The sequence below is a fragment of the Pyricularia oryzae genome, chromosome 3 (assembly GCF_000002495.2).
Source record: "Pyricularia oryzae 70-15 chromosome 3, whole genome shotgun sequence".
Classification (NCBI taxonomy): domain Eukaryota; kingdom Fungi; phylum Ascomycota; class Sordariomycetes; order Magnaporthales; family Pyriculariaceae; genus Pyricularia; species Pyricularia oryzae.
In genome coordinates this window covers 4,672,473-4,689,640 of record NC_017849.1, presented here as the reverse complement: position 1 = coordinate 4,689,640, position 17,168 = coordinate 4,672,473, and the positions used below count along the sequence as shown (strand labels likewise).

Below are 17,168 nucleotides of genomic sequence, written 5' to 3'. Positions count from 1 at the left end.
CCTGAACAGTCGACCGAACTCTCCCGGAAGGTCCGACCTACCACTACCGTAGATGCGCAGTAGTGCTGCGGCAGGTTCTGGCAGGCAGGCAGGCACTTTTGAGCGGCGGTCCAGTCCCGCTGGGATACCCCTGCTTTTGCCTTCCGTCTATCAAACTCGGGGCGGGGAGGGCCCCAACTTGCCAACCAACCAACCAACCTTCAAAGTAGTACCCAGTACTACAGTAGCAAACGAAACCCGAGCAACAAAAAAAGCGAGAGGAACCCAGATCTCGTGGCTGTGGCTCCCAGATTTAGTACGCTTTAACGAAACTGGGCGAGTCGTACAAACAGCATGTGTGAAATGCCAAGCCCGAGCAAATGTTATCAGGACTTTCCTACAATGCCCACATCCGTTTGTTCATTGAGCACTGCAAGGGGGCCCCCCGGTTATTTCTTCTCCTTTTTCTACCACTACTGGTTGGTACAGTACTACTCCGTCCACTTTGATAAACGAAAACGGGGCAAAATAGATACCCGACACGAAAAGGGCCTCTCTTGCAGTGTAAGCGCGCGGGGTATAACGTAATAGCAAGGTGAACCCCAGACCCAATCTGGGAGGGAGCTAGGGCCTTCTTTCTTTTGCAGTGCTTCCCGGTTCTAGAGCCGCCCGCCCCCAGATGATTGGCGAGTCAGTGGTTGTTAATTATTATTGCCCGCAAGGAGATTGCGGAAGCTCCTTTTTCGTTATCAACCATGAGAGTTGCTTAAAAGCCCAGTTGCCCCAGCCCTTCCCGTTGTGACTGAGGGTTTTCACTCTTCTTGGTACCTTGGTTTTTTTCGCCGTGCCATAATTCTGCGAGGGCAACCCTTTCTTTGATACACCCCTTGTCTTCGCAGTCCTGGTTCTCTTGTACCCAATCGATCATCGACGACAAAGGAGAACCGGTCATCCGGCCAAAAAGAAAAGCACCATGGCTCACTCGGTAGACGTCGAGAAGCAGCAAGGTGCTGATCTCCATGCCAGCTCGTCCAACGAACGCGGCTCTATCGACGGCACCGCCACCCACAACGAAAATGCCGAACTCAAGCGCGACATGAAGCCGAGGCACGTCATGATGTTCTCCATCGCCTGCGCCATCGGTACCGGTCTCGTCATCGGCTCCGGAACCGGTCTGGCCAGGGGAGGGCCCGGCTCCATGCTCATTGCCTACATTATGATCGGTGCCGCCGTCTTCTTTGTCATGACAGGCCTGGGAGAGATGGCTGCTTTTGTTCCCATGAACAAGGGTTTCGGTGGTTATGCCAGTCGAATGGTTGATCCTGCTTTTGGGTATGTTGTGGCTTTCGACTTTTTTTTTTTGTGAGAAGTCGATGGGGAGGATCAAAGGTGGGATGTCAGATGTGCTAATGCGCCGCTCATCAGTTACGCGACTGGTTGGAATTACTTTTTCAAGTATATCGTGGCCACCCCGACCAACTTGACCGCTGCTGGACTTGTCATTCGCTACTGGAGGCCTGACCTCAACGTGGGTATCTGGATTGCCGTTTTCGGTTGCTGCATTATCGCCATCAACGTACGTGTTTCTGTCTGTTGCGCAAAAAAAGAAACCCCCCAAAAAAACCGTCAAAACGGTTCAAAGGCTAACGCGAGTATTTTATTATTATTTCAGGTCCTAAACGTCAAGTATTTCGGAGAATTCGAGTTCTGGATGGCCAGCGCCAAGGTAAGCTGAACCCCACGACGCTCGAGCGTCTTGGCTAAAGCTTAGTTTGTCATCCCACTAATCAAAAAACCCTCTGGGCAGGTCATTGTCATGATTGTCATGATCTTCTCGTGCTTCGTGATTGCCTGCGGTGGTGGTCCCAACCGCGATGCTACTGGCTTCCGGTACTGGAATGACCCCGGCGCATTCAAGGAGTATCTCTTCGCGGGCGATCTGGGTCGTTTTGTTGGTTTCTGGGCGTGCTTGATCCAGGCCGTCTTCGCTTACACCGGAACTGAGGTTGTGGGCATGGTGAGTAACTTTTTAACTGCAGAATGGGGGATTCTCGGGAATATTTTGCTGACGCTGCACCAAAACCACAGACCTTTGGTGAAGTCAAGAATCCCCGCAAGAACATTCCCATTGCCGTCAAGCAGACCTTCTGGCGTATTGCTTGCTTCTACATCCTTGGCATATTGTAGGTTGGGATCTGACATAAAATCCAATGAATTATGAAGACCAACTGACTGACGACTTTTATTTTTTCTCTTCTAGATTCCTGGGTATGACCGTTCCTAGCAACAGCGACCAGCTTCTCGGCGCCCTCAAGAAGGGAACTTCTGGTGAAGCCTCGCCTTTCGTCGTTGCCATGAACCTCGCCGGCATTGCCCACTTTGGTGACGTGATCAACGGTTCGCTTCTGATCTTTGTAAGTTGGAAATGCGTTCCTTGGAGCGACTATCATCTGTTGTGAAAAACCACCAATTCTAATTTCCAAAAACTTGTTATAGACCCTGAGTGCCGCCTGCACCGACATTTACTGCTCTTCCCGATCCCTTTATGGTCTCGCTCGTGACGGTCAGGCCCCCGCCGTCTTCGGCAAGACCCTTACCAGCGGAGCTCCCATCTATGCAGTCGGTCTTTCTTCCATGTTTGTGGCCCTCGGCTTCATGAACGTGGCACAGAGCGCAGCTACGGTCTTTACGTACCTCACCAGCGTTTTGACCATCTTTGCCCTGCTGAACTGTGAGTTTTGTGCACTTGTGTAATTTTTCCACGTGAACACCAAAGCAGCATTTACTAACTCTGCACCATCAGGGATCGCCATTCTCATCTCCCACATCCGCTTCCGCGCCGCCATCAAGGCCCAGGGCATCGCTCTCTCGGACCTCCCCTACGTCGGCTTCCTCCAGCCCTACGGAACCTACTACTCGCTTTTCATCTCGATCCTCGTCGTCATCTTCAACGGATACGACGCCTTTGTCCCCGTCTTCAAGGTCGACACCTTCATCACCAAGTACATTGGTACCGTGCTCTTCCTGTTGAACATTGCCTTTTGGAAGTTTTACAAGAAGACCAAGATGTGGGACCCCTCCGAGGTCGACCTGGTTACCGGCCGCCGCGAGGCGCACGAGATCGAGGACGTTGCCGATCAGCAGTGGAACGAGGGCTTTTTCAAAAAGGCTGTCAACAAGTTCAAGAGGAAGTAGGGGTGTTGCCTGGGGGTTTTCTTTAATTTTTTAATGCATTACGTCTTGGGAATCGGGACTGCAAATTTTTACAAGAGTTGTGTAGAAATGACATGAAATAGAAGCGATTTGCCTTTTAAACTTTTTCCAACTTGATTTTGTCTGGTTGGTTGTTTTGTGATTTCGTGATGTCGTGTTACTGGGTAAGTCCTTGTATTGCAATTGGCGGTCAGTAAGCTTTCTTGCTCTGTATTTTTTTTTTCAATGTTGGAATTATTACATCTTTGACTCATCAATATCATGAGGGTTAATCTTGACAAAGACATGATGCCCAAGTGAGAAATGACCCAAGGTAGGCAGTCTATTGCAGCCGAGACTTGGCCAAGCAGACATTGACAACCGTCAGGAAAGCTCAAGTTGGCGGGGTCCAAGTGTAATTCGATACTTGGACAATATTATATTTTTGTACAAGTGCAAGGATCCTAGATGACGGCGACTATATAGGGTAGTGGAGCAAGTACATACTATAGTAGAAGGAGCCTTAAACGAAATATACGGCTGTGACCAAATCGGTCCGTTCACCCGGGGATGCTGCCTACATCAGGGATCGACTAAATTCACCAACAAATCCGTCCACTGCAAGTGTCAACAATCTGTCAACCCTGGAGCGGGAAACTTGGCTTCTCTGGAGGCCGAGATTTTACGTAATGGTATTTTTTTTTCTGAATCAACCACGCAGAGTCTTTGTGGCTGGCATGGTGATTCCAACATGCATCAAAAAAGTGTGTTTGCAAAAATTGGACCAACTCCCTGGTACCCGGCTTCTTTTATCCTATTTTTTAATAAATCCAATACATGAAAAAAAAGCCCTCAACCGTATGCGACGAGGATTGACGTTTCGGCATTCTATCCCTTGTTCGGCCAAGAAAACTGTCTGACATTTGGCATTCTAAATGTTTTCAACACCGGTATATGTTCTACCACGTATGGGCTACCAAGGCTTTGGAATGAGGACAAATTTGTTGTTTGTGCTCAAAACCCATCTTCCCGTACACTTCTACGGGGCCTGGTTATCGAGTACTGTAAAACTACCTATAAACGAGCTGCTTCCACTTACATGCTTACGGTATCCAACCACCAACATTCCACCAGCTAATACTACTTGCTTCCATCAACCTTGTAAAAAAAATACAAAAATAACATTTCCACCGAAAATGAATCATTACCTCATCCCGTCCAGTACTGGCCGCCAACTCTCCACCAGCAGGAAGATCCCGCAAGGCTTTCAACAGGGAAAAGAACTGGTTTAAATACCTTTTTTTGATAAACTCCACCCATGTCCCGGCTTTTTTTTTGTTGTTGGTTTTTTTTCATCAAGCTTTTTCGGATCGTTATGCCACGGGAGATTGTACCCGTCTTGGCGACCCGAGAAACGTTGAATAACATGGGCGAGCGGGCGACCAGGAAGATGCCGGGAAATGGTCCCAGGGAGGGGGTGTCGCTTGCCCTTTCGGCATCTACCGGCGGACAAGTGTCGAATGCCGACGGGGCAGGACGCTGTAGGGCTTCAATAAAAAGAATCTCTTAAGGCGGCAGGATTGACCCTTGGCGTAAAGTTTGCTGTTTTATTCTTTTCTACCACGTAGTGCCATGGAAGTGATTTTGCAACATCACAGGGGGGAAATGATGCAAATGAATTGGCGGTGAGGTTTTTTTTAAACTTTTCTCTCTTTGGTTTTCACAATTTGATTTGTTTGTCATCGCTGGGCTAGCATGATCCTTTGCAAAAAAAAACTTCGGTCAAAGTCCAAAAAGGCTCTGCCGTCTCTAAGCTGGGTTTATCCTATTGCCCAAGGTAAGTAGAGTAGGCACCGAGATGGCCAGGCAGGTAGGCAAAATACCCCCACCTGCCCAGAAAACAGAAAGCCAACAAATCATAATCATAAGTGGAACAGAGGGATTCTGCAAGTCGTCTGGATTTTTCGCACTCGGCCAACAATAATAGATCCAGGGGCCCACCAGGATTTTAAAAAAAGGGCTATACTACAGAAAACGTAGACAAAAGAAGCGGCAAATACCGGGTCCAGCCCACACCGACGCAGACCGATCGTCCTCGTCCTCGTCCTTGCAAAAGTTTCTAGCCTGCTCAGGGATGCAGCCGTGAGTGAGAACCCACCTGCAAGGCAAGGGATAGCTGTAAAAGTACGCCTGGAACACGTCAGGAGGGATCGGAGGGTTTTTTTTTTGGCATCCGCGCTGCCGGCACGGGGGTTGTACAGGTAGTTAGTCCAGCTGGGTTTGGATATGCGAGTATTCCCGAACCGTTCGCTGGGGGGTTAGTTGATGACTCTTTTTGCCTGTTGTCCAACATGTCCAGTAACCTTTTTATAGACTCGGCTTGGTAGCCTGAGATTTCCTGCCACTGCAGGGAACCGCAAATCTGCACGATGTAAATAAAATTGTAATAATGCGCCATGGTAGAAAAAGGGGCTTCATCCTACGCATTTCCAATATTTTGATGCTGACCATCTCGTAACAGTCGTTTTCTCGGTTCAATAGGCTACCAATTCCACCACACTTGTATGAAGGTTCCAACATCCCTGCACCTTGAGCTTGAGTAACAAGAGTGCTCAAGTACCTATCTAGGTACCTACCCCGGTAGCGACACCCCTTAAAAGCGATATTCCCCATTCGCACGGTTGAGAAGGACGATGGTCTTATAAAACAGCACCCTCTCTCCTTCACTCCTGCTGCACAAGTAGCACATACCCTCAAATTTTGCAGAGATTGCTATACGAAAAAAAAACAAGTTCAATTTGTTGATGGATTACTACGAACAGACAGGCCTGCTTGCTCATTGGGACGCTAAGGGATGGGCTGTTATGAGAGCAGTTGACCCTGGAACAGTTTTCTTTCTTTTTTTCCTCTTTTTCGTTTGCCTTTTAAAGCAATAAAAAGCCCAGAGAGACAATTGGATAGATAATACTTTTTGCTCAATTGGAGAACAAATTGAGCATAAAAATGCAGGCGCAGGTGCAGGTGCAGGGCAGGTGTTCGGTGTGAATTGCTTTGCCTTACCGACAGCTAAAAAGGATGCAACATGCACAATTCGTCTCCATGCCGGCTTTTACGAAAAACACAATGTCCATTTGTAGCTAAAGGACGGCAAGAACCCCGGATAGGCGCAGGTCATCCCCTTCACGTTGTCCCAAGGCACACAGCCCGTCACGGCATACTCGTCCTCGTCGGGATAAGGGTATTCGCGGTTTTGGGCTTCGTACCTGGCTGCGACGCTCTGGATGACGCCCGGCGCGAGCCCCTTGGTGCGGACGTGGTAGACGTAATATAGTTTGAATCCGACCACGGTCGTCTTTGCGTATTTTATGGCGACGTTCTTGTTCCCCGATGCCGACACGTACGGGGTTCCAGCGAGAACATCGTGTTCGTGGTAGTGCATGCCCTTGGGTTGGTGCCCGCAATAAAAGCCATTTTGTGTCCGGACGTTGGTGTCATCGCGACTGTCACTCAGGTAGAGTTTTGGCGGGATGGCGGCAGAGGTATATTGGATAAGCGACAGGAGAATACAAGTGAGGAGGAGCGAACAGCAAACCATTTTTGGCTATTGATATGAGGAGACAAGGCTGTAAAGAAGAATCTGCACCATCATTGCGAATATGGATTTAAGGATCCTTATACATCATCCGGTTGGTTGAGATTAGCAGCTTGACTTAATACCTTTTTGTTAATTAATTTTGTGGCCTGTACGATGACGCGGCTAATGATACCACTTGGCATTTTGGCAACAGGTCTTTTATTAGTCTAGCGAGTATACATATATAGGCAATCGAGTTGGGTGGCTGAGTAGAGCACCTATTTTTGTATTTAAAGCATTGTTTGACAAGGAAGCTGCCGGAGTACACGCGAATAATTTTACCAAAAGGTCAAAGCTTGCAGGGCGATTTTAGCCCTCGCGTGCAACAAATCTGGGGAGCGAAAGGAGCTAACGTGCATGCGAGTAGTGCAAGGCGCCGACATGTTGCGAATATGATTCAAGGCTCTCCCAAACTGACGACTCACTCCGATACACCTCCCAGGGTGCACCTGGTGGTGACGATGGCAACCCACGAGACAGTGTCGTGCTCTATCAAGCGCGCCCACCACATCGCCTCCTCGTATAACTCACTACCTCGTCCATCAACGGGCTAAAGAGGGCAACTGAACGATTGGGGGAGGACCGGAACAGCAATTAGCGTCTCCGCTCCTTTTCTCAGCCGCCATATTGTATTAATTTGACTTTTACAGCAAGGGTACTTTGAGTGCTTGCTATGGCTTACATGTCTTGCTGCAGCAGCCTCCAGCCAGCTATTTCGTCAGGGCATCGAGAGATTACTACGTCCTTGTAGAACCAACTCCGGAGACATGCATTGTGGCAGGGAAGCAGCCATCAGTCCTACCCTTTGCCGCCTCGCAAGATCCTCACTCAGAGTCGCCGTCTTTCCCTGCGTCAACGGCCCGGCTATCAACCCCTCCTTGTCCCACATGCGCCCAAGGCAGGTCGCCGCCTCGCCGGCCACCAGCCCATCACTCGTGCCCGACGTGCAAACCTCGGACATCTCCCCAAGTCGCCGCGTAGGTGTTCCAGTCCCGTGGGGAGGGGCCCGGCATCGGCTGACAAGTTGCACAGGGCCGCGAGTCGGGCGCTCCCAAAGTCGAGGAAGCTGCGCAGCGCGGGGAGCAGCTCGAGCGCCGTCTTGGGGTCGAACGAGATTGGGGTCTGCAGTCGAGGGACAAACGGCGCCGCTGGCTTGGAACCGCTGTCGTTGTCAAGCTGCTGCGACTTGGGGAGCATCGGGATTGGGGTTTCGAGCACCTCGCGCAGGAGATGTAGGCCACACAAGGCAATCCAGTCGCAGCATGCCCCGGTGGCAAACAGACGGGCAGTAAAGGAGATGAAGTTGCAGCGGTACTCGGAGCGCATCGTTTCCCAGCAGTCTTCCCAGGAAATGACCATGTCCTCGACGAGGAAATGTAGGCCGCCCCAAAATGAGGCGCTGGGACCGCCGGGGTGTCGCATATGGGCCGGCAAGAAGAGCGTGTCGGTTGCTCGAGCTTCGAGTATAAGCAGCGCAAGACGATCCTGGTCTTTGCCACCGGCCTCTGCCTCCTCGGAGCAGGCATTGTGGATCCGAGCCTCCACTGCAGCCACTGTTTCCCCTCGCAGCACACTCTTGTTAACTTCCAAAATGTTGTTTTGGGCAAAGTTCAATGCGTTGAGGTAGTCTCCCTTTTAGGTATCTGTGTCGTCATGATTCTGGCTTGTGTTTGGAAGGTAGGTAGTGTTTTGGTGACGTGAAACCCGGGATTGAAGCCAAACATATACACATACATCAACTAGGTAGGTACAACCTAAGGTCGGCAGGCACCTAGGTAATCAACCCGCAGTTCATTAGTTAGCCCCAAACAGTCAAGCTATCAGCCTTACCACCACTATCCAAAAATAGCAAAGCCCTGATTTGGTGTGTTCTTATAACACATTGGTGTGGCACAGGAGGCAAATGCAAGGGACAAAATCGCCTAAACCAACTTTGACTTTTATAATTGTATACGCAAGCCTTTTTTTTTTGGACAGGTAAGAGCACCAACTACTCAACAAAGGAGAAAAGGAAGCACCTACTTGTCAAAGGAGCCTCAAAGACCCCGGCCTAAATCACTTTGCAAACAAGGGGCTTGCAGAAAGGGGATGTAACACTAGAGAGCTGCGTTTGCCATTTAAGTTTTGCGATATAATATAGCGTCCGCCAGGCCAAATCCCCGCCCGCCCATATGAAACAGAAAATACGAAATAACATAGGTTTTCCATGGTGTGTACCTTTTCTCCCCGAACAACCTACTGTATGGCTCGATTAGTGGTCCCGGCCTAAATGGCTAGGGACTGTAACAAGGCCAACAGGCCAAGCCTTCAAGGTCTTGTAAATTCTTGGCCAACGCACTTGTGCGTCAAAGGCCCGCAAGGCCAAATGCGACCCCCATTTTGCCGCCAGTGTGTGCCATATCTGTGCCTGCATCTTTCGTTATTTTCCAGCCTTGATTGGTGTAGCAAGCAACTCCCTTCCCTAGTGTCCTAACAGTCATCTCCACTGACAACAAAAAGAGAGAGTGTGCCTTCCAAGCTGCATAGCCTGCGCACGCTCATAATTTTAGCAACCATCATGGCGTTGGATAGATGTTGGTATCTAGCTGCAGGAACAGTAAGCCATCCAGCCAAGTACCCCTGCGACTTCTGTAAAAGCCGTGACCCCTCGCAAATAACCGCGGCCATTGCGACAACTCCCTTTTCTATTACCCTGCATCTCGTTACTGCAAAATCGCCATCGATTCGAGCTTGCCTGGTCTTGGTAGCCCAAGGCTCGATCCTGGCCCTCTTATACCCACACAAGCAGCCGTTGAGGGTCATCGCATACCCCGTTTTGGTCCAAAAATAGAGCCTTCTCGAAGTCAGAACGGGGTGATTCGAGATACAAATAGCAGTGAGCTGGGACTTCATCATCACATCGCCAAAAGGCAAAAAAAGCAACTACTTTGTACACAAGCCTTTCCCCCCATAGACAGTATATCAAACACCCACTACTTGTACCACCCCGCACCAAACAGCCCCGTTCAACATGAAGTTCTTGGCATTCTCAGCTCTTCTTCTCGGCCTTATGGACGCCGGCGTCATGGCCTATAACAAGATCGGGTTATATATATTTTTTTTCCCATAGCTACTCCATCCAAACCTCGAATGTCAACGCAGCTGCCAACTCCCCGTCCTTTGCCCCCTTTGTAGATATGCGAGCTGAGCGATGGCCGTTGTTACTTCCCTGACCACACCAGCTCTCCATGCCACGAAGACGCCCCTGTAAGTTTCATTGTCCACCACTCAGAAAATCATTTCTTTTTTTTTCTCTTCGGATACCTGCGCAACGTGGGCAAACAGTCTGCTAACCGGTTCTCTTGCCTCTTCGCTTCTAGTGCCTCAAATACCACTACATTTGCACCCTACTCGGCCCCATGGTACAGTGCAGCGAGCGGGGCTTCAAGTTCGGTGACGGCCTGGGCTCCCCGCGGGGTGCTCAACGGAGCGGCCAGAAAAAAGGCGGCGGCAGTGCTCGGGGGTTGCAGGGCCGTCGCCGCAATGGCCGCAGCTGAGGATTTTGCCGCTAGGTGGGCTACGGGATAAATATGCTTGGTTTCATGGATATGGTGGGCGTTTTTTTTTTTTTCTTTTCTTTTTTTTTGGCGTTTCTTACGGTTTACTTGCAATTTATTCGGTGAGAAAAGGGGTATATCTCCAATATGTAGACTTATATGTACATAACAATTATGGTCCACACTCTAACCCCTTTTGACCTATCTGTAACGTTGTTAGCGTGCAAAAGGGTGGGATATCTGGAGAGAACGAATGAGCACGGCGACACTAGGGCAACTAGTTTATCGGCTCATAAGCAAAAACACATTAACACACGTAGCCAATCGTATGACTTCTCCACGAGATGCCCCGTCCGAAGAAATGGTTAGCGCTGCATGCCTAATCGGTTTAGCATATGCCAGGCCTATTTCAACAACCGCTTGTACTCCTTCCTCCTCTGGTAGGCTGCGTCTGCCGTGAGGCGCCACAGTCACAGACACACCAATTCATATTCCTGATGCCATATCGCGTTGTTGGAACCAGGTTTTTCGAGCTTGTCTTGAAAATAATCTGGTCAGAGCAAGGGGTAACGGACAGCACACATGCACACAACTTGTGGAATCCGCCGACTTCTTTTGTTTTGGGGGTGAGGGGTTGAACCCCCCCCCCCCCCCCCCCCCAGACAGAAATGTAGAAAGCTCGCTTAGCAGTTCACGAGCAGCATGGCCGACCTTGTTGGATTGGTCTTTCTTCTTTTCAAAAGGTGGCGTTAATGAGCACTTCAGCTCACCCCCGCCTTGAATTTACGTCGAAAAGATTGATGAGGGGCAGGCGAGAGTCGGGCCAACCAGGCATGTTTAGCGGCTGAGGCGCAGGAGGCCCCCTTGGGCTTGCAGCATCCGGTGTCTGTTCAGGTGGGAGGAATGACTGGGACTATCGTTTGTAGCTGAGTGCTCAGCCTTCCCGGCGGATACTGAATGTAAAAAGGGTAGGTGCTGCCAGTTAAGCACACCTTTTGCTCTGTTGTTTTGGTAGTCCAATTTGCATTGCGCTTTCCCTGGCAATCTACTTCCCAAAATCATGCCTTCGAATAGCGAATATACCATAGGTTGGATCGCGGCCATTGAGACCGAGTTCGTCGCCGCCTCACGATTCCTCGATAAACGACACGGGCGCCCCGAAAGTCAAGATTCAGCAGACTCCAACTCGTACAAGCTAGGAAGCATGGAAGGCCACAACGTCGTTATCGCATGCCTGCCTCAGGGCGAATATGGATTGGCATCGGCTGCCGTAGTTGCCACAAACATGCTGCGAAGTTTCCCCAACGTCCGGATAGGGCTGATGGTTGGCATCGCCGGCGGTGCTCCAAGGGATGGGCATGACATACGTCTCGGCGACGTCGTGGTCAGTGCCAGTAGTGGTGGTAAAGGCGCCGTATTCCAGTACGATTACGGCAAGACGATCCAGAACGAACCTTTTACTTGTACCCAACTCTTGAATCAGCCACCAGCAGTCCTGCGTGCGGCAGTCGCTAGTTTGTCGGCGCAACACCGGGAGGACGGACATGATTTCGGATCCCAGATTGATCGACTTTTGGACAATTCGCGACTTGAAGATTTCCGTCGTCCGCCGCACACAAGCGACAAATTGTACAAACCAGATGTCGTACACTTAAACAGCTGTAGCGAGGTATGCGGCGGGGATCCGGAACACCTCGTCGCCAGGGGGCCTCGGGATAAGAAAAAGGACGATCCAACTATTCACTATGGTACAATTGCAAGCGCGAATCAATTGATGAAAGATGCCAAAGCTAGGGACAGGCTGGCGGCAAAGCACGACGTTCTTTGTTTTGAAATGGAGGCGGCTGGCCTCATGAACAACTTCCCTTGTCTTGTTATCCGTGGGATTTGCGATTATTCCGACTCAAATAAAAACAAGGAGTGGCAAGGCTTCGCGGCCATGATGGCTGCAGCTTATGCAAAGGCTCTTCTAGGTGTCCTCGTGCCTGAGAGAATTGGGAAAGAGAAAACTATTGGAGAAGCGATTGGTTTAGGTAGGTAGTCTGGGTCTTGGTTCTGGTGGGTGTTTGTACATTTTGATTGCTAATAGTTTATGGCTTGGGATATAGTCGAGAAAGCTATGAACAGCGTCGAGAATAAGGTGACTTTGCTTCAATCCAACACACATATCGACAAGCTGAAGGGCTGGCTCTCTCCTGCCGACCCGTCCACAAATGCCAACCGCGCAAAAGAGCTCCGCCACAAGGGAACAGGAGCTTGGCTCCTGGAAAATCGGAAATTCAAGGAGTGGCGAGACGGGCCACGTCGCCATCTGTGGCTTCGAGCTCTTGTGGGATGCGGCAAAACCGTACTTTGTGCGGCGGTCCTGGAACAACTCGCCAAATTGGACGATTGTCTCGTGCTTAATTTCTTTTTCGACTTTGCCGACACGGAAAAACAAACCTATGATTCCATGCTGCGGGTATTGTTATTCCAGCTATACCTGGACTCGCCTGACCCTGAATCCAGGGGCTATCTCGACAAGTTGTTCCAATCGAATCGCAACGGCCAGGCGCAGCCTTCGGGACATGACCTCTGGGAGTGTTTGAAGAGTATGCTTGCAATCCAAAAAAAGGTCTACGTTGTCTTGGACGCCTTGGATGAGTCGGAAACGAGGGGAGACCTTGCGACGTGGATAAATAATGTTGTACACGAGCCAGGGCTGCAACAACTACACCTGATATTCACCAGCCGGCCAGAATCAGACTTTGACTGCATTCCATCCATGATCGGCATGGATAACTGCATCGAACTAGACAAGGATGCAGTAAATGCAGACATACGTGCCTATGTTTTATCACGACTTCAGAATGATCGCGATTTTAAAAGTAAAAACCTACCTGCGGACCTCGTCGAGGACATTTGCAATCGCATCGGAAGCGGAGCAGATGGCATGTAAGTATAACCCCCCCCCCCTTTATCAAGCATCGGGATAACAACTTACAATTATGGATTCGCAGGTTTAGATGGGCATTCTGTCAGCTGCAAACTTTGTCGGCCGGTACGAACCTGTTTGATATCAGATCCGCACTTGACGACCTGCCAAGCAATCTCGAGGAAACATATAAACTCATGCTGGATAAAATTCCAAAAGACTCGAGAAAAGCCGCCATCAGTCTCCTTACCTTTCTTGCCTACTGCGAACGACCTCTCAAGCTACTCGAAGTAAAAGATATCATGGCAACTGCTGAGGCGGAACCTGAACCCTTTGACGTCGAACGAAGAACATTTGATGAGGCCATCCTCCGGCATTGTCCCGGCATGATTGCACGTATTTCGCCAGAGGAGAAGCCATACCGAGAACGAGTCGATGAATTTCAACTTGCTCACTTCTCAATCAAAGAGTTTCTCCTCCGCCAACACAATTTCACAGTGCCAACTGCAAGTATTCGCATCACCACGACATGTTTATCATACCTGGTAGATGTTGGAGACCATCATACCATTCACGAGGTCAGGGTGTGGTTTCCGCTGGCAGAACTGGCAGCGAAACTGTGGCCAACCCATGCATATCAAGCTCAGGCGTCAGAGGAAATGCCAAAGATCACCACGGCCGTGTTAAAGTTGTTTCAAAACAAGGCAGCTTTCCAAATCTGGGGCCAGTTGTACCAACCCGATCGACCCGATAATATCAGACCAGGGCCACCGGAGGGATCACAGCTTTACTATACTTCCTTCATTGGGTTAAAACAGGCGGTGATACAATTGCTGGCAGAGGAGGCCGACGTTGATGCACAGGGTGGCTGGTATTGCAGCGCCCTGCAAGCCGCCTCATCACAATGCCATATGGATATCGTTGATTTGTTGCTGCAAAATGGTGCCGATGTCAACATATATGGTGGCTATGGAGATAATAACGCGCTGCAATTTGCCGTGTTACAAAACCATATGGGTATGGTTGAATTCCTGCTTGAAAGGAATGCCGATATCGACGGACATGGTGGCCACAGATTTGGCAACCCCCTGCAAATCGCCTCAATTTCGAACGATATAGATATGGTACGATTGCTGCTGGGAAAAGGAGCTGACGTTAACGCAGAGGGCGGTGAATTCAAAAACGCCCTTCAAACAGCCTCTTATAAAGGCTATATGGAAATCGTTAAATTGTTATTGGAAAAGGGAGCCGATGTTAACGGACAGTGCGGTGACTATGGAAGCGCCCTTCAAACAGCCTCTGATAAAGGCTATATGGAAATCGTTGAATTGTTGTTGGAAAAGGGAGCCGACGTTAACGCAAAGGGCAATAGATTTGGAAACGCCCTTCAAGCAGCCTGTATTGGGAATCACATGGGAATCGTTCAATTGTTGTTGGAAAAGGGAGCCGATGTTAACGGACAGGGCGGTCTCTATGGACACGCCCTTCAAACAGCCTCTAATGGAGGTTCTATGGAAATCGTTAAATTGTTGTTGGAAAAGGGAGCCGACGTTAACGCAAAAGGCGGTTTTTTTGGGCACGCCCTTCAAGCAGCCTCTTATAAAGGCTATATAGAAATCGTTGGATTGTTGTTGGAAAAGGGAGCCGACGTTAACGCACAGGGCGGTAAGTTTGGAACCGCCCTTCAAGCAGCCTCTTGTAGAGGTCATATGCATATGGAAATCGTTGAATTGTTGTTGGAAAAGGGGGCCTGAGGTTAACGTATAAATAGACCGGTTTGTGTAATAGCGTCAATAAACTCGCATTATTTAGTTTCGCAGACTTTCGTGGATTCCGTCAAGGTGGGTCCAGAATTAGTGCGGTGGACAAGTGAATCAAAAAGAAGGGAACGGAAGTCGGTATTCTTGATGATTGCATTTTCCTCTCGCGTCTCGCAGCCATCGTGAAGAGACAAGCGGCGGTGGTTGCAAACGAAGGAATGTGGGGAAATGGCAGTGAAACGCACGGGAACCTCCTCGGACGTTGAACATGCCATGGCCGTTGGATAATCGTGCGAGCTCAAAAAAACTTTATACTGGAGAATTCGTGGGATTTGGGACTACAGACTTGAAAGGTACAAAGTTTGGAAGAAACTAGGAAAATGAAGGAAGATAAGCGGTCCAGGGAACAACGTCATACATGTTGGCAGGCATCCAAAACAATGACCGTATTGACACGCCTATCAAAGCAAGCCTTGCCGAAATGTAGACAAGGGGCAGTACCCATAACAGAACCGAAAATATAGGTGCCGCAATCCGAGAAGAATTACCCAATGAAGCGTCTTTCAGCATCCAAGATGACAGAGACAGGAACAGCGCCAGGTTAGCCGTTATGGACGATGCTCTCCAGATCCATTGCTCGACGGGGGAAGCAAAGACCCAAGACCATGCCACTAGGGCAATATAGTTGGCCAGCCCCATGATGATAGAACTGATTGCCGTGGCGGTGTTGGTGACATGGTCGTCGTTGCTACGGGTGGAAAGCTCGCGGTACAAATGCCTGATGCCTCCCGTGGCCAGCATGCCCTTGCTTCTAGACGTCTCGTTTGCGAGCGCATGCTGCTGTTCCCCACCGCCGCTGTCAAGAGGGTCGGGCTCTGGAAAGCGGTTGCGGGCCCCGCCTGATCCAGGAGTGGCAGGCACGGTCGCGTAGACCCTGGTGACGTGCTCGGCGTCGTAGGGCTTGTGCCACCACAAGCAGTACATCATGGCGGAATGCGCAATGTAGCCCATGGTTACGAGCTCGAGCAGGGAGATTGGCAGGCCAGAGCGATTGCGGGCGATGCAGGTGGCCACGAGGTAAAAGATTTGCGTTATGGCAAGCAGTTTGGTCATGGAGTCCGATTTGCTAAAACCCTGTATGTCTGCCTCGCTCAGGAGGAAGGAGGCACGATGGGAATCCGATTCGAGATTCCGGAGGAAATCAACTGTTTTTGTTTCCACCGAAATCAAGGTTAGAGAGTTGGCCTGGCGAATTTTGACTAGTCTAGTCTAGAATCAGAGAGTTTTACTTGCTGTATTCGCCGAGGTCGAGACGTCTTTTGCTATCAAGCACGCGCATGCGTGGGGTGGTCGCAGGCTGCACGCGAGATCCTGATTCAACATCTGCAGCACGCCTTTCAATCTCTGCCGCGGCTTGTGACTCTGACGACAAGACCAGTTCTATCCCGCCCATGCTCGCATAATAGGCGTGGCTCATGGTGATGCGTGCTCCATCGACCCCTCCGCGACCGCTCGATCTGAACCACGAATCGAATTCCGCCTCGCAATACTTGAACTTGTTCATTTCGGCACGGGCATTGGCAAAATCCATAACAGCCAGCAGCAGTGGAATCTCGGGCAGAACCAACAGGCAAACCATCCACTTCATCTTCCTTGTGAATTTGCGTAAGCTGGCCCGTTTCGGCCAGATTGGGATGCCAAGACATGTATGCCACCCAGAGTGAATCTCTGCGTCGGACGCCACGTCCATGTGGATGCATTTGTAGGAACAAAGCAGCAAAACGGACAAACACGCCCATATGATATCCTTGGTACCACGGGTCGATGGCGGCGGCATCCAACCGACGTTCCCCGTAGTGCTGTCTGCCTGAGTGGAACTGTTTGACATTGTTTGGTAAAGATGCGCAAGCGTGACGTGTATTTTCCAAGATTATAGAGTTGCCGGGTGTACCTTCTTTTGATCACTCGAATATTCTGTGTGAGTCAAGAGTCACGTTGCAGGTGTGGCATTCCAGTCACTACGGCCTGGCCAATAATCGTTCTTTCCTAAGCAATGCTGGAGCTCTAGCTGACCGGCGCCCCGAAATAACCAATGGGAAGTACGTGTATGGGCTGCAGCTTTCAGCTGCCGAGCCTGATTGATAGCTTGCGCC

At 50.1% G+C, this 17,168-nt stretch overlaps 6 protein-coding genes across 6 annotated transcripts; 3 read left to right on the top strand and 3 right to left on the bottom strand.

Moving 5' to 3' along the window:
• The first annotated feature begins 433 nt into the window (after positions 1-433).
• MGG_05128 (dicarboxylic amino acid permease) lies at positions 434-3,269 on the top strand. The gene is made up of 8 exons (XM_003712609.1): positions 434-1,311; positions 1,405-1,555; positions 1,652-1,705; positions 1,787-1,996; positions 2,068-2,162; positions 2,240-2,393; positions 2,476-2,710; positions 2,783-3,269. Exons 1-8 carry the CDS (start codon positions 953-955, stop codon positions 3,172-3,174), a joined length of 1,650 nt encoding a protein of 549 aa, XP_003712657.1. The 5' UTR covers positions 434-952; the 3' UTR covers positions 3,175-3,269.
• A 1,927-nt stretch (positions 3,270-5,196) lies between these two features.
• Positions 5,197-6,766, bottom strand: MGG_05127 (uncharacterized protein; the record flags this gene model as incomplete). The annotated part of the gene is made up of 3 exons (XM_003712608.1): positions 5,197-5,361; positions 5,923-5,943; positions 6,356-6,766. The coding sequence occupies 3 exons, from the start codon at positions 6,764-6,766 to the stop codon at positions 5,197-5,199; spliced, it is 597 nt and encodes a 198-aa protein (XP_003712656.1).
• A 370-nt stretch (positions 6,767-7,136) lies between these two features.
• Positions 7,137-9,218, bottom strand: MGG_05126 (uncharacterized protein; the record flags this gene model as incomplete). Its single annotated transcript, XM_003712607.1, has 2 exons — positions 7,137-8,437; positions 9,144-9,218. 2 exons carry the CDS (start codon positions 9,216-9,218, stop codon positions 7,673-7,675), a joined length of 840 nt encoding a protein of 279 aa, XP_003712655.1. The 3' UTR covers positions 7,137-7,672.
• Positions 9,219-9,815: 597 nt separating this feature from the next.
• On the top strand, positions 9,816-10,341 carry MGG_12937 (uncharacterized protein; the record flags this gene model as incomplete). The annotated part of the gene is made up of 3 exons (XM_003712606.1): positions 9,816-9,866; positions 9,980-10,051; positions 10,165-10,341. 3 exons carry the CDS (start codon positions 9,816-9,818, stop codon positions 10,339-10,341), a joined length of 300 nt encoding a protein of 99 aa, XP_003712654.1.
• Positions 10,342-11,401: 1,060 nt separating this feature from the next.
• On the top strand, positions 11,402-15,040 carry MGG_05125 (uncharacterized protein; the record flags this gene model as incomplete). Its single annotated transcript, XM_003712605.1, has 4 exons — positions 11,402-12,374; positions 12,450-13,275; positions 13,341-14,920; positions 15,027-15,040. The coding sequence occupies 4 exons, from the start codon at positions 11,402-11,404 to the stop codon at positions 15,038-15,040; spliced, it is 3,393 nt and encodes a 1,130-aa protein (XP_003712653.1).
• Positions 15,041-15,195: 155 nt separating this feature from the next.
• On the bottom strand, positions 15,196-16,663 carry MGG_05124 (uncharacterized protein; the record flags this gene model as incomplete). Its single annotated transcript, XM_003712604.1, has 2 exons — positions 15,196-16,220; positions 16,309-16,663. 2 exons carry the CDS (start codon positions 16,661-16,663, stop codon positions 15,388-15,390), a joined length of 1,188 nt encoding a protein of 395 aa, XP_003712652.1. The 3' UTR covers positions 15,196-15,387.
• Positions 16,664-17,168: the final 505 nt, after the last annotated feature.